General features: G+C 49.2%; 1 protein-coding gene across 1 annotated transcript in view; it reads right to left on the bottom strand.

Moving 5' to 3' along the window:
- Positions 1–4,968: 4,968 nt before the first annotated feature.
- CHST15 (carbohydrate sulfotransferase 15) overlaps positions 4,969–12,318 on the bottom strand; it is a 61,295-nt gene continuing 53,945 nt past the window's right edge. Inside the window, exons 8-9 of the mRNA XM_080911181.1 lie at positions 9,690–9,837; positions 4,969–7,474 (exon numbers count right to left, since the gene is read on the bottom strand). Of these exons, the coding sequence (XP_080767307.1) occupies positions 7,284–7,474; positions 9,690–9,837 (339 nt within the window). The 3' untranslated portion in view covers positions 4,969–7,283. The remainder of the gene's footprint in view (positions 7,475–9,689; positions 9,838–12,318) is intronic.

Below are 12,318 nucleotides of genomic sequence, written 5' to 3'. Positions count from 1 at the left end.
CCCTTGCAGGTCATCCACCAGCCACAATGGTGACTGTGTCTCCTCCTACTCTATTCACGCCTGCAGCAGTGGGCCCCAGTACACCAGCTCAAACAGCCTTTCCCCAGCCTGTCTTCACCAGTCCCTGATGCCACAGCCTCTCTCATGGAACTCCCAGCTCAGGGCCAGAATTCCAGGCTGGTGCACCCTCTGGGGTCCCGGGTGGCCTCTGCAGCCTAAATGACAAAGATGGTGAAAATCTTCCTGCACGACACTCCCACACAGAGCTTACCTTAGCCTTCAGGCTGAGCTCCCTCCAGGGCTGACCCCTCTTATCCACGCTCTTGTTCCCACAAACCTACATTGGGAGCCTCTCACCTTGAGTGTGGTTCCTTCAAATAAACCTCCACCGCTCAGCCCGAGACCTCCCCGTGTTGGTTAAATGTTATTATTCTTGAGGGTCTTGGGTACTTGCTGTCCAGTTGGGCTTTTAGAGGAAGACAGCGCCTTCTGAGGGTAGATGGGGCATGTGCTGTGGGTCTCATCCAGGGTAGAGTGGAGACTGAGACTCAGCAGGAACCCAGTGCCAGTACGGGCTTCAGCAGGGCCTGGGCACGCTGGAGAGGCAAGCTTACTCTGCCTGGGGGAAGCCAGGTCAGAGTTTCTAGCCATGCTATCAAGCCTGGTGTGGGGACTGAGTGCACAGGGAAGTGACAAAGTACAGAAGGTAAGGCAGTGGGTGCAGAAGCCTCGGATGGAAGGTCTCACTGTCCCCATCTGCTCTCTTCATGGCTGTCAGATTTCTGAGATACTTGGGGTAAAAGGACCAACTTTTGTCCTCAGCAGCACCAGGCTCCATGTGGCTGGGGCTTGTTCCGCTCTCTCTCAAAGGCCAGCACACACGGAGGACCCACTAACGCATCCTGAAAATAGAAAATCTAGAAGAACATGCACATGAACTACGGGGCCGGCCTCGCCCATTGCCTGGCCCAGTGCCTTGTGCAAAGTAGATGTTCAGAAAATATTTACTGAGAAAATGAAATGCTAGTTCTTTGAACAAGTTCTAGCTAGGGTGTGTACCTTGGTGCCACCCAGGCAGGCCTGAGGCCAGAGGGTGGAAACCTTCTCTTTAGACTATGACTCAGGTCCTGGGGGACACCTCACCATAGGCCAGCCCCCAGTAGCCTGTCTGTGTGGGAAACTTAGCCCATGAGCCATCCACCCTAGGGCAGGAAAGGGAGGGCACCTCTGTCATCTGAGGCTCAGCTCGGCAAGCCTTTGAGTGAAGCAAATGTCTTTAATGTGCTTTGGTTCCTATGAAGAAGTTTGTCACCATCCAGACTCCCCAGCCTGGGTGACCCCAGAAGCAGCTGAGGGCATTTGAAATAAGACCTAAATAGAAGGTGAGTTATGACAGTCAGAAACACCAGGATGCCAAGCTCACACAGAATAGCACCAGGGCTAAAAGCGTTGACCTGGAAGTTGGCATTGCGCAACTCCTTTCCGCAGACCTGTACTTGGTGACTTCAGGCAGGTGTGCAGTCTCTCTGATATTCAGTTTGTGCTTGTTAACTCTGATACCCACTCATGAGGACATCAGAACTGCAGCATCTCCATGGTTACAAAGTGGATTTGCTGGGACATGGGCCTTCCCCAGGCTCACCCTCTTCTTTCATGCTATCCTGGAAGAATGGAATTTGAAAGGGCCAACCAGAGCATCCTATCCGTAAGGAAAAGGTGCCCCCTCACCCCCATTCCCAAGACCCAGTCTTCCTGTATTTATCCAGGAAGGGATTCTTCAAGAACCTGCCAAGTTCTGTCCCTGTGGTCACCTCATTATTTTGCCTTGGGTGAGCCACATGTGTATTTATGACCCATATTTCATCCTTCACTGAGACCCATCTGCTGCTAGATATGACCAGGGCCCAGCTCTCCTCAGGCCTTTCAAAGTACAAGGAGCTTCTTATGAACCCCATGAAAGCCCAGAAGAAGTGTGACTCCCCAAGACTGCTGCCCCAGTAAGGGGTTCTCTATGATAGAATAGAAAATTCATTTCATGTCTGTGGTTAGGCCCCAACACAGAGCTGCTATCATGGCTGCCAAGACAGGAGTTCATTCATTTTCCTACTGCCCTGAAGACCCTGGGCAGGGCACACCCACTTACAGGTGGCAACTGAGGCACATTCTTACTCCTCTTCAGCCAATATCCATGTTTGGCATGGTACCTGGAAGTCACCCATGAGTGAACCTATGCATTCCTCCTGGGACAGTAACCTTACGTTCCAAGGACCCCATGGCTACCCATAAACTGTCCCTTCTGCCTGAGCCCTGCTTGGCAGCCAAGGAAGAAAAAGAACAGGATGCTGGCCAAAAGAGGTCAGGAAGGCAAGGCCAGCCTGGGCCGTTATATAGATGGATGCCAATGGGGTTGGAGGTCAGCCTAGCAAAAGCTGGGGGCAGGAAGGCTGTAAGCTCAGAGCTCTCATGGGAACTAAGAGAGAATTTTATTTTCATAATTTTTATAACCAGTTGTCTCTGTCACATTATGAACTCAGCAACAACCAGGCTTTAGAACCTCAAAGCTGCCCAGTGTTTGCAACCGAGGAAGTGCCAGAGTTGACTTGCAAGCACTGAAAAGCAAAGGCAACCAGCAGCCCTTGAGAGACGCTTCTCATACAGCCAAGAAGATCTGCCTTGGTGCACAGTACTTGTTCAGGTGAGCTTCCTGAGGAAAGGAATAGCCAAAGGACTTGTATCTGAGACTCCTGTCCCACCTCCCCCATCACAGAATACTAGGTATTACCTCAGAGCCTTCAGTGAGCTGCTGCCCCTTCCATCACGTTAAGGTCCCCCATGGTAAAACTACAAGGGACCAGTCACTGGGCACCTGATGCATCCCACTTGCTGGCCTGGCCAGCACCCAAGACCGCTCTCCTGTGGTCAGCTACATGATAGCATCTGAAGATGTCCACAACACAGGTACCAGAACCTGCCCACAATGCAGGTGCCAGAACACTCTGTGGGTGAGATCTTAAGATGGGGCAGTAGCCACAGATTATCCTGTGTAACTCTCGCAGTCCTAATGAGAGGCGGGGTGTGAACAGAGGCCATGTGACCAGGGAAGCAAACAGTCTAAATATGGCACTCTAGAAAAAAGTCTACTAGCCAAAGTGCCTGGCAGCCTCTCAAAGCCGGGAAAGGCCTGGGCACAGCTTGCCCTGGGGTCCCAGGAGATGTAGCCTAGCTGCACCCTGCCTCAGACTATGGTTCCTGCCTGGTGAGACTGCTGCCCCCCCCCCCCCCCGGGACTGTAGGGTGAGAAATTCACTGTGTTTGAAGTCACCATGGTGACATTAGTCATCAATGAGAAGGGGCTGAGGTCACAGAAGCCAGACCAGCCTGAGGCCATCACAGGGATAGATGCTAGGGAGGTTAAAGGTCATTCTTCCAAAGGCCTGGACAAAGGGGGTTACTCCTCAAAGCTCTCTGGGAGAGCCAGGCATTCCAGCTAAAATGATTTGTTGCCGCAGTGGCTAAGAATTTCACTCAAGTGCAGTCCCTGACACACTGCATTCCTTTCCTGGTGCCCCCCAGGGGAGCTGGTCCCAAAGTTCAGGAAAAACCAAACTCCTCAAAGCTAATTTTTCTTGCAAGTCTCCACTCGATTGGCCTCACCCACAGGGCCCAAGGCTCTCCTGGGGATGAGGTCTCCACCCCGACAGATGAATACCATCCTGCACAGCACCCCCCCCCCCGGCTGTGAGGCTTGCAAGCCTGTTTCCTAGCAGCAAGGGTAGGGGAGAGCTACAGGGAGAGGCACCTCTAGCTTTCGGAGGTATGCCCTGGCCTGTCCGGCTTCCGAATCCACCATCCTCTAGCCTCTCTAGGCAGGGGCATTCTTGCTGAGGGAAGCCAGTTCCAGTGTGCTGAGTCTAGCCTCACACTCAACATACCACGATAAGGAGCAGTGCTGGGGAGAAGGGTCCCAGAACCGTGGGAAATCACCAAAGGGCCATTCTGTCCTCTGTTCATACCTACCATACCGAGCTTTGAGGTAGGAAATAAGCCCTCTCTGCAACTGCTTCTCTCCCCAAACTGATGTGTTGATGTCCCGCATGGGTTGAGCCTGAATACAGAAGGAAAGTCCTTTGAAAGGGTTGTGAAATTAAATTAGACCCTTAACGGTGTCACTGGCATTTTTATGAAAAGAGGACAAGGTATGGGGGACCCACACAGAGAGATGGTCACGTGAAGAGGAAGTCAAAGAACAAGCACTGGGAAGCCATGGAAAGACGCCATAGGGAAACCAATGTACTGGCCCCTGAACGCAGACTTACATATGAACAGTGACAGTAAACGTGTCGTGTGGCGAATGAATGTGAAATGTCCCCATTGGCTCCCACGGTTGACCACTTCAGCTGTTGGTGCTGGTCAGGAAAGCTGTGGAACCTTTAAGGGGTGGAACTTCATTGGAAGAAGGTGTGTTACTTTGTTCATCCTCTCCTTCTCCAAGCCCACCCATGCTCCCTGGGTGCCAGCAAGACCCTGCCTACCTAGGGATGAGACACACTCAGAGGCACCAAGGATTTCAAACTCAAGTTCTTAAGGTCACTGGTTACCTCAGTCTTCCATTCCTAGGTCTGAAGACCACATGGAGGGCACTTGATGCTGGACAGAACCTCCCACCCTGACTCCCAATCACAGCAGGCATTGACAGGAATTTCAGGAAACGAGTATGGCTGTGTCTGCTCTGGGGCTGTCTCTGCTGTGAGCACTACAACCCAGCTCTTTGTGATGAGATCCTGTATCAGTGAAGATTCCGGTAAAGTACTGACCTTCTCACCCAGGGGCTTGCTCGCTCACACGCACACCCAGACCAGCATGGGAACAAGTGGCCGGCAAGCTTGTGATGGAAGGCTGGCTCTCAGCAGGCACCAGTTGTGTGGGTCCATCTTTATTTATTTTAAATACGAATAAAAGTACAGAATAAATGTGACTCACATATCATACCTTACACGACAAGGGAGGGAGGGAAGGTTTTATACACCCTGGCACACAGCTTTGGGAATACAAAGTGTCTTCGGTACCAGGTCTGTGTTTCACTTTGGTTTGGGGTAACAGGCTTGAGAGCTGTCACCCAAAACACTGCCTGTGCTCTCAACATGAGGGGACTTCAACCGAGCTAAAGCAGTGCTGGTGATCCCCGGGGAGGGACCAGTGGAGAGAAAACTGGGTCTGGATGGCCAAGGATGGCAGAAATGGAGGGGCTGCATGTATAAAAAGATCAGCAATGAACCAAATAATATTGGAAATAAGACCTTTGGCAATACTTCTGTAAGAAGCAGAATTACGCTACATGTTATTCACATGCATAGGAGTGCGCAAGAAAAAAATCTCATAGTCGTGGTTGGTGTGGGACAGTAAGATATGTCCTGGAAATGACAGGCTAAATGGTGAAGAAATTAATTCATAAAGGCATCATGTCTCTAATGGAGAAGTCCCATCAGCAAGACAGCTGAGAGGGTCACGCTCAGTACACACACACACACACACACACACACACACACACAGTATTCCAAATAAATACTCTCTCTCTCTCTCTCTCTCTCTCTCTCTCTCTCTCTCTCTCTCTCTCTCTCTCTTTCACACACACACACACACACACACACACACACACACACACACACACAATCATTTCTTCCCAAAGCATCCTTGTGCTCAGGCCAGACTTTCCCACTGGCTGCTGAGCCAAGTGGCCACGTGAGAGAAGGAGGAATTGTCCTGGAACACAGGCCTCAAGACACACGGCTCCTTCAGTAACAGAACTGGCCCAGTCCATGCTGACGCCCAGAGCTCTCCCTGAACCTTCCAGTGGGCTGAGAGTCCCATTTCCAACAAGGATGGAATACAGAAGGACTCACACAGCTGAGCAACTGCACATCCTCCTGCTGCCCAAGTCCGGCTTCTCTCACATGTCCAAGTGACAGTTGGGCATGCGGTGTGTGCACGCTCTGACGCTGGTGGACAGGATCCTGACCTGAGAACACAGCTTCATGGGTAACATCCCCTGGCAAAGCTCCCATGAAAAGCTTTGTGACATTCCCACCTCGTCCTGTGTGACAAATGGGCTTAAGCTGTTCTCTCTAATATTCCCTGGGGTCTTGAAAAAAAATGACAAGACTTTCAGCATATCAATTGGAAACCAAGCTGCTAACAGGCCTGGAAAGGTCCATAAAAAGCAAAGCTGTCTCCTAGTCACACCACATGTGGCCCAAGCTTAGTTTGTGAGGATGTGGGTGTCTTGAGACTCACCTTTAGTGAGTTACAGAACTTTGGCAATACATGACCAAGGATGTGGATAAAAGCCTCCAACAGGAAGATGGTGAGAGCCTGTAACTAGCCGGAACCAAAAACTGAAGCATCTTCGACTTCTCCAGTGACCCTCCACAAATGGGGAGGGCTTCGCTTCCTTTTGCACCAACTGTTCGATGCCTTGAGGTTGTTCTATTCTGGCATTAACAACAAAACATCCTTTTCCAAATACAAACCGGATTCCTTGAGGAAAACCTCCAGGAGCAGAAGACAGGAAGGGCCAGCCAAATGCAAGAAGCAGTTAGTTTAAAAATGTTCCTGATGTTGGGTATAAATAAAGTCTATGGGCAAAACAGGTCAGAGAGATGAGCCTGGTGCCAAAAGCTGACTTCTGAGTTTCTTCTGAGCCCAGCAAAGGGAACAGGGCTTGTTTCTGATGTCGCTGAAGGACTGACCTGGGGTTATGAACCAAACTGAAAGAGCCTCCATTCTCCAAGCAGCTCCATTCTCTGCCCACATGGGGTTATCAATTTATGCAAGGTCTGCTGGGATATAACATGTGAAGGACAGCCCAAGAGCATGGCCTTAATCGGATGCCAGAGCCGTCTGACCCTACCCCCAGACAGACTCTCCTGGAGGAAGAAAGGCAAGGCTGGTCTGTGGACTCCCATAGCTTTCTCTTCCTACCCACTGGGTGACATAGCTCCATTGCTCTTCTGAGATCCTAGGCCCTCTGGGAACAGACAGAAGCCTACCCCAAGTGTATTTTCCAAGGCTTCAGGTGGAAGAGCCTAGTAGTCAAGAGCAGAGCTGCTGAACATGGCAAGGAAATTTTCAAAAGTAATTCCCACAACAGGTGCCTTAGGAGAAGATTGGGTGGGGCTCCAATGATTTTCTCCACACTGTGGGTGACAGTTTTCTACCTGGAGACTTTTGAAGTCATGGCAATGACAGAGTCAGTGAGCCCAGTGTCTTCAGAAGGGACTCAGTTCTCATGTTGTCTTCCAGGCAAATGCCTCATCATGCAAGACCTGTGCCAGCCTTTTGTTGAAAGGCCCATAGAAATCCCGCAGAATCTCCTGGGTGATCGGCCACATGGGTCCCAGACTACGATCCTCAGGACGTCGTGTGTTGGACGCAGGGCTCTTGGTCATCAAAGCTTCTTGCTTCTCACTTAGAGGCCCTAGAATGAGAAGAAACATGGCCCTGTAAAGCTGTAGGTGTCCCTTGAAGTGAAGGGGGACTTCATATGAGTCCTGACTGACCTTCATGCTCAGCCACAGCTTTCCCATCAGAAGATGTGCTTGGACTGGAAAGATGGCTTAGTGGTTAATAGCACTTGTTCTTGCAGAGGACCTAACTTCAATCCCAGTCCCTACAAGGAGCTTACGATTCTCCATAACTCCATTTCTAGGAAATCTGATACCCCCTCTGACTTCTGAAGGCTCCAGGCACACATGTGATACACACATGTACATACAAACATAAGCATAAAATAAAACAAATAAATCTTTTTTTAAAATGAAAAAGATAAAGTTGGATTCACTTGAAGAAACCACGGAAGGGAGAAACTATTGGACACTGCAAAGCAATTCTAGAGCCCAGGCTCTTGCTGGCCATCAGGAAGCCCTGCTAGCAGTGAGATGGTGTCCCTTCATCTTTGGGCCACCTAAGAGTTCATGTCCATCTACTCTGCATGGGCTACCTTCAAGGCCCATCACTTGTCTTAAGTAACTATGAACAGGGACTTTTGTTTCTTGCAACTCTGCCATCATAATTTCTAGTTTGGGTTCCTGAGTGACAAAAGGGCTTGGGTCTGAGTGAACTCTGCCTCCTCTTTCTCCATGTGACAGATGTGTCAGAAGGAATGGTGGTCCCTGGACCTGTAGCAATTGTATTGTGGGGAGATACCCCAGAGAAGGCCAGCAGGGGCTACAAATGATGCTCTACTGTATCATCCCAAACATCTGGGTCGTCAGCTGCTCACTGGCTCAACCTCTGGTCACTAGACCACCAGCTCCTAATGCTTCTGGACCCCAAGCCTGTAGGAGCCAACCAAAATCATTCTCACAGTCCAGTGTCTCAGGGTTATACAAGACAGAAAACTGACCTTACATTTCTGTCCCTTGTAGGAAAAAAAAAAAAAAAAAAAAAAAACGTTAATTCGCTGCCTAAGAGTTCTGAATTCTATTGGTGGCCAGATATATTTCAAGAAATATTCAGGTAACAAAATTCCTAAGCAGCATTATTAAATGGAACTATAGATAATGTCCTGTGAAGAAAAGAGACCTAGCCTGATATTTACAGCCTCCACAGTTGTTCTTGAGTGAATTATCCACACCCAGGCAGCACACCTCACCTCTGCATGCATGTGCCTCTGCCAACCTGTGGCATGGTCAGTTATCGGAGCTGGTATCCTCAGGCTGAAGGTGGCCATGAGTCTCTGACTCCAGAGACTCCCAAGCATAGCCTGCCACCATGTGGTACTTCAGCCATTCTCAATCTGTGGGTCACAACCCCTTTGGCAAGTGTCTATCTCCAAAAGTCTTTACATTACAATTTTCAACTACAGCAAAATTACAGTAATGAGGTAGCAACAAAAATAATATTATGGTTAGGAGTCACCACAGCATGAGGACCTGTAATAAAGGGTCATAGCACTAGGAACCACTGTGACAGTCAGACCTCCACATTGCATGTCCCTGTAGGGCTGTCCTAGCCACCTACTTGAGCAGTTTCAGAATTCGATCCATCTCCTCTTCTCTTTCATTGATACCTCTCTGGTTCCTCAGCAGTGCAGGTCCCACATCATTACTAAGCCCCTTGTGACAGTACATATCTTCCCCTCTGGGATACAGTCATTTCCTGATCTGGACTAGGCTTCCTTCAGCCAAGGTGAAAGATCTCAGATGAATGCCTCCTCTCCAGATACCTCTTCAGGCGTCTCTGCCTCACATAGCCCAGCTCTTCCCATTTTACACTTAACCTAGAGTCCCCATAAAGAACGCATATGCCATGGGGAAGGGGAGAAACTCCCTTAGAGGGTGAAGTGTTCAAAAGTGTTTGTTCTGCATGAGGACCTGAGTTTAAATCCACATCATGCCCCTAAAAGTCTGGGTGAGGCAGCGTGTGCCTATAATCTCTACACTGGGAAGAAAAAGATAGGCAGACCCTCACACTCCCTATATAGTCAGTCTAACCAAGACAGCAAGCTGGGTTCAATGAGACATCAGAGGATGATACCAATGTTGACATCTTACCTGTACACACACACACACACACACACACACACACACACACACACATGCACACATGCACACCACAAAAAACACACAACCATGAGAAAGCATATCCCTGTAGAGCATGCTAAGCCCCACTGTCTGAAGCATGACACATACCCAGGTTTAAAAACTGGAAGACCTTGTGCATGGTGAACTTGACATTAGATGCATGGTCTTCTAGACGTAGAATGAGGAACTGCTCCTTACTGAAGACAGTGAGCCAATCCAGAAGGTACACAGCATAGAGACCAACCTGGAGCCTCACCTAGGAAGGAGGAAGAGGATATTACTGCAAGAAAACCTTCTCCAGTACTGGAAGGCTCTTTCCCAAAGCATGATGGACATCTCTCTGTAAAATAACAGTCACCTTAGCAACTGATTACCTTCCAAAGTCCAATCTTAATACAAGGTGCTCTCTGCCACATGCACATAGGAGCCCTATCCTTAGGGTTGCATTAGTCTTTGCAATGGGTAGCTCTAACCTCTCGTCACAAGTCAGAGGCACAGGAAGAATCTCAAGGGCATACAAGTTCTTTGTATAACATGGGTCTCTCTGCCATCAGTCACATCAGGCTGTGAAAAGTCAAAACCAGACACCTCAAAGGCAACTTGGACACTGTAATATATAAGGACAATCATGGCCATGAAAGTGTGTGATGTCCCCCGAACGTAAGTGTGAGGGAGGGGGAAAGCCTGCCTCCTTTCTTCCAACTCATATCAAATCCTTACCCGGTTTCTTCTCTCATGTCAAACTGCAAGCTAGGAGCAAACGGCCCACTGACAGATGGGTCTGGTTTCTGCCCTCTGCCCTGGAAGGTGATTGCTAAAGCCCCTCCCTGGCTTGCATTGTTCAAAAGGAGCAAGTTTGTTTCCCTAAAATGTCAAGTTAACACAGTGACTTCCGATGAAGGTCTCTGAACGTGATGGAGCCCCAATAAAAACTCTGGACAGCAAAGCTTGGGGTTACAAGTTTCATCATTGTGGTCATGTGATCATGCATCTACCATGCTTAGGAGACTCTGGCAACCCTCCCCACCCTGACTCTGAAGGGAGAAGTGGTCTGGCTCTGCCCATTCACTTTCTCTCACTGATGTGACTCTGAATCCTTGCCATGCCGTGAGTTGTGGCCATGGTCACAGCAGCCTTTGGTGTGTCCTGTGAACCCTATTCTAAAACCAAACTTGAAGATGGTTGGTGACATTGCCCCAGAACTCACAGTTGGTGTCATCAGGGAGAGTGACTTACCCCAGCCACCTCCCTAATCATACCCCTCTCTTTGTCCACTCCCAATAGCACTTGCTAAACACCCACAGGCTCCTGGATTGGTCTCCCATCAATCACTTCTACATTCTGTCCTCTGGCTGTCATGGTCATGTACTTTGTAAAGCCGTGAGCAGGTCCTGGCTGGCCCTGGTTCAGGAACTTGGGCCTCTCCATTTGGAAGCTGCTTTCAGCTCCTAGTTAATTCTTCCTCCATAGCTCCTCCTTCATGGTTTTGAGGCAAACACCCTTCTTCATTCTCCCCGACAAACTTGATTTTGCAATTCCTGGGGGCAGGGGCATCAAGTCACCTTGGGCAAAACCATGTGTCAGCATCCATGGTGGCTCTTGGTGAAACTGCTGAACTCAGTGTTAACACACTAAAGAAACACCTGACCAAGTGCACAAAGGTAATTACTGGTTTCATCTCTCACTGTTTTTTTTTCCATTTCATCATTTTTTTCTAACTATTCAGAAAGATGCAAAGGAAGGAAAACAATTAGAGCAAATAGCTAAGTTGCCTCCAAAATCCATTAGCTGGCATCTAAACCTTGCTTTGGTACCACTTTACGCCAGCTCATCAAGACTTCAAGCTAGACTGAAAAGACCAAGCATGCCTCAGTTCCAGTAAAACATGCACAGGTAGCCTGCAGCGTGGAGTAGGCATGTGAACACCATGCTGGGTCAGGAGCTGATAGGCTTTTTTCCATCTCTTCCCAGCCAGCTTACAGCCAGCTTGGCCTCACAAGTTCATGTCTTCTTTATAACTTGACAACTCTTCCATGGGAAAGGAAGAAAATGTCAGGGACTGTCACCAGTGTTTAGAGTAGCTGGATTCTGTCCCTGCATCTGCCCTGGTGACAGAACATCCTTTAAAACCATCTTAGTAAAAGTCCACCACTGCCCTCAAAGACCTGTCGAGTCCTGAAAGTACAGGTCCTTCCCTTTAGGCAGATTTGGGATTCCAACATACTCGCTAGCTCCAAGGAGTGAGCGTATTTCCAATCCACTGGTTCTAGAATCCTCTCCCTCAGCCAGAAGTGCTCTGGGTCCCTTGGAAACACCATCCATGCATGCAAGAGCACCACCCTGTGATTAGGAACCATTAAGACACCCTAAGACAGCAGCAGACAAAGTCTCGTTTCCCCCACGTCTGTCCAGCATAAGGAGGGAACCGAAATAGAACAAGAACCAAAACAGAACCAATGTAGAGAAGCTATTTAGAGCGAGAGCCCAATCCATGTAAAATCAGAAACCACCAAGGCAGAGGGAAGCCTTTGAGCTTGTGGATACTTGGTGACTCACTGACAAAGAACCAGAGACCAGGACAGCAGAGCTGTCTGCCCAGATTTAGCAGCTAACTCATGACAAAGCTAAGTCCCTCGTGGATGTGACACTTGTTCCAACACAAAGAAGCACTGGTACAGAGTGAGCACCCTATGGGGTTCTGAGGTGCCTCAGGGGGGCAGGGAGCACCTAATGGGGA

This window comes from Micromys minutus (assembly GCF_963924665.1).
Source record: "Micromys minutus genome assembly, chromosome: 2".
Lineage (NCBI taxonomy): Eukaryota > Metazoa > Chordata > Mammalia > Rodentia > Muridae > Micromys > Micromys minutus.
This window is presented reverse-complemented; position numbering and strand designations above follow the sequence as displayed.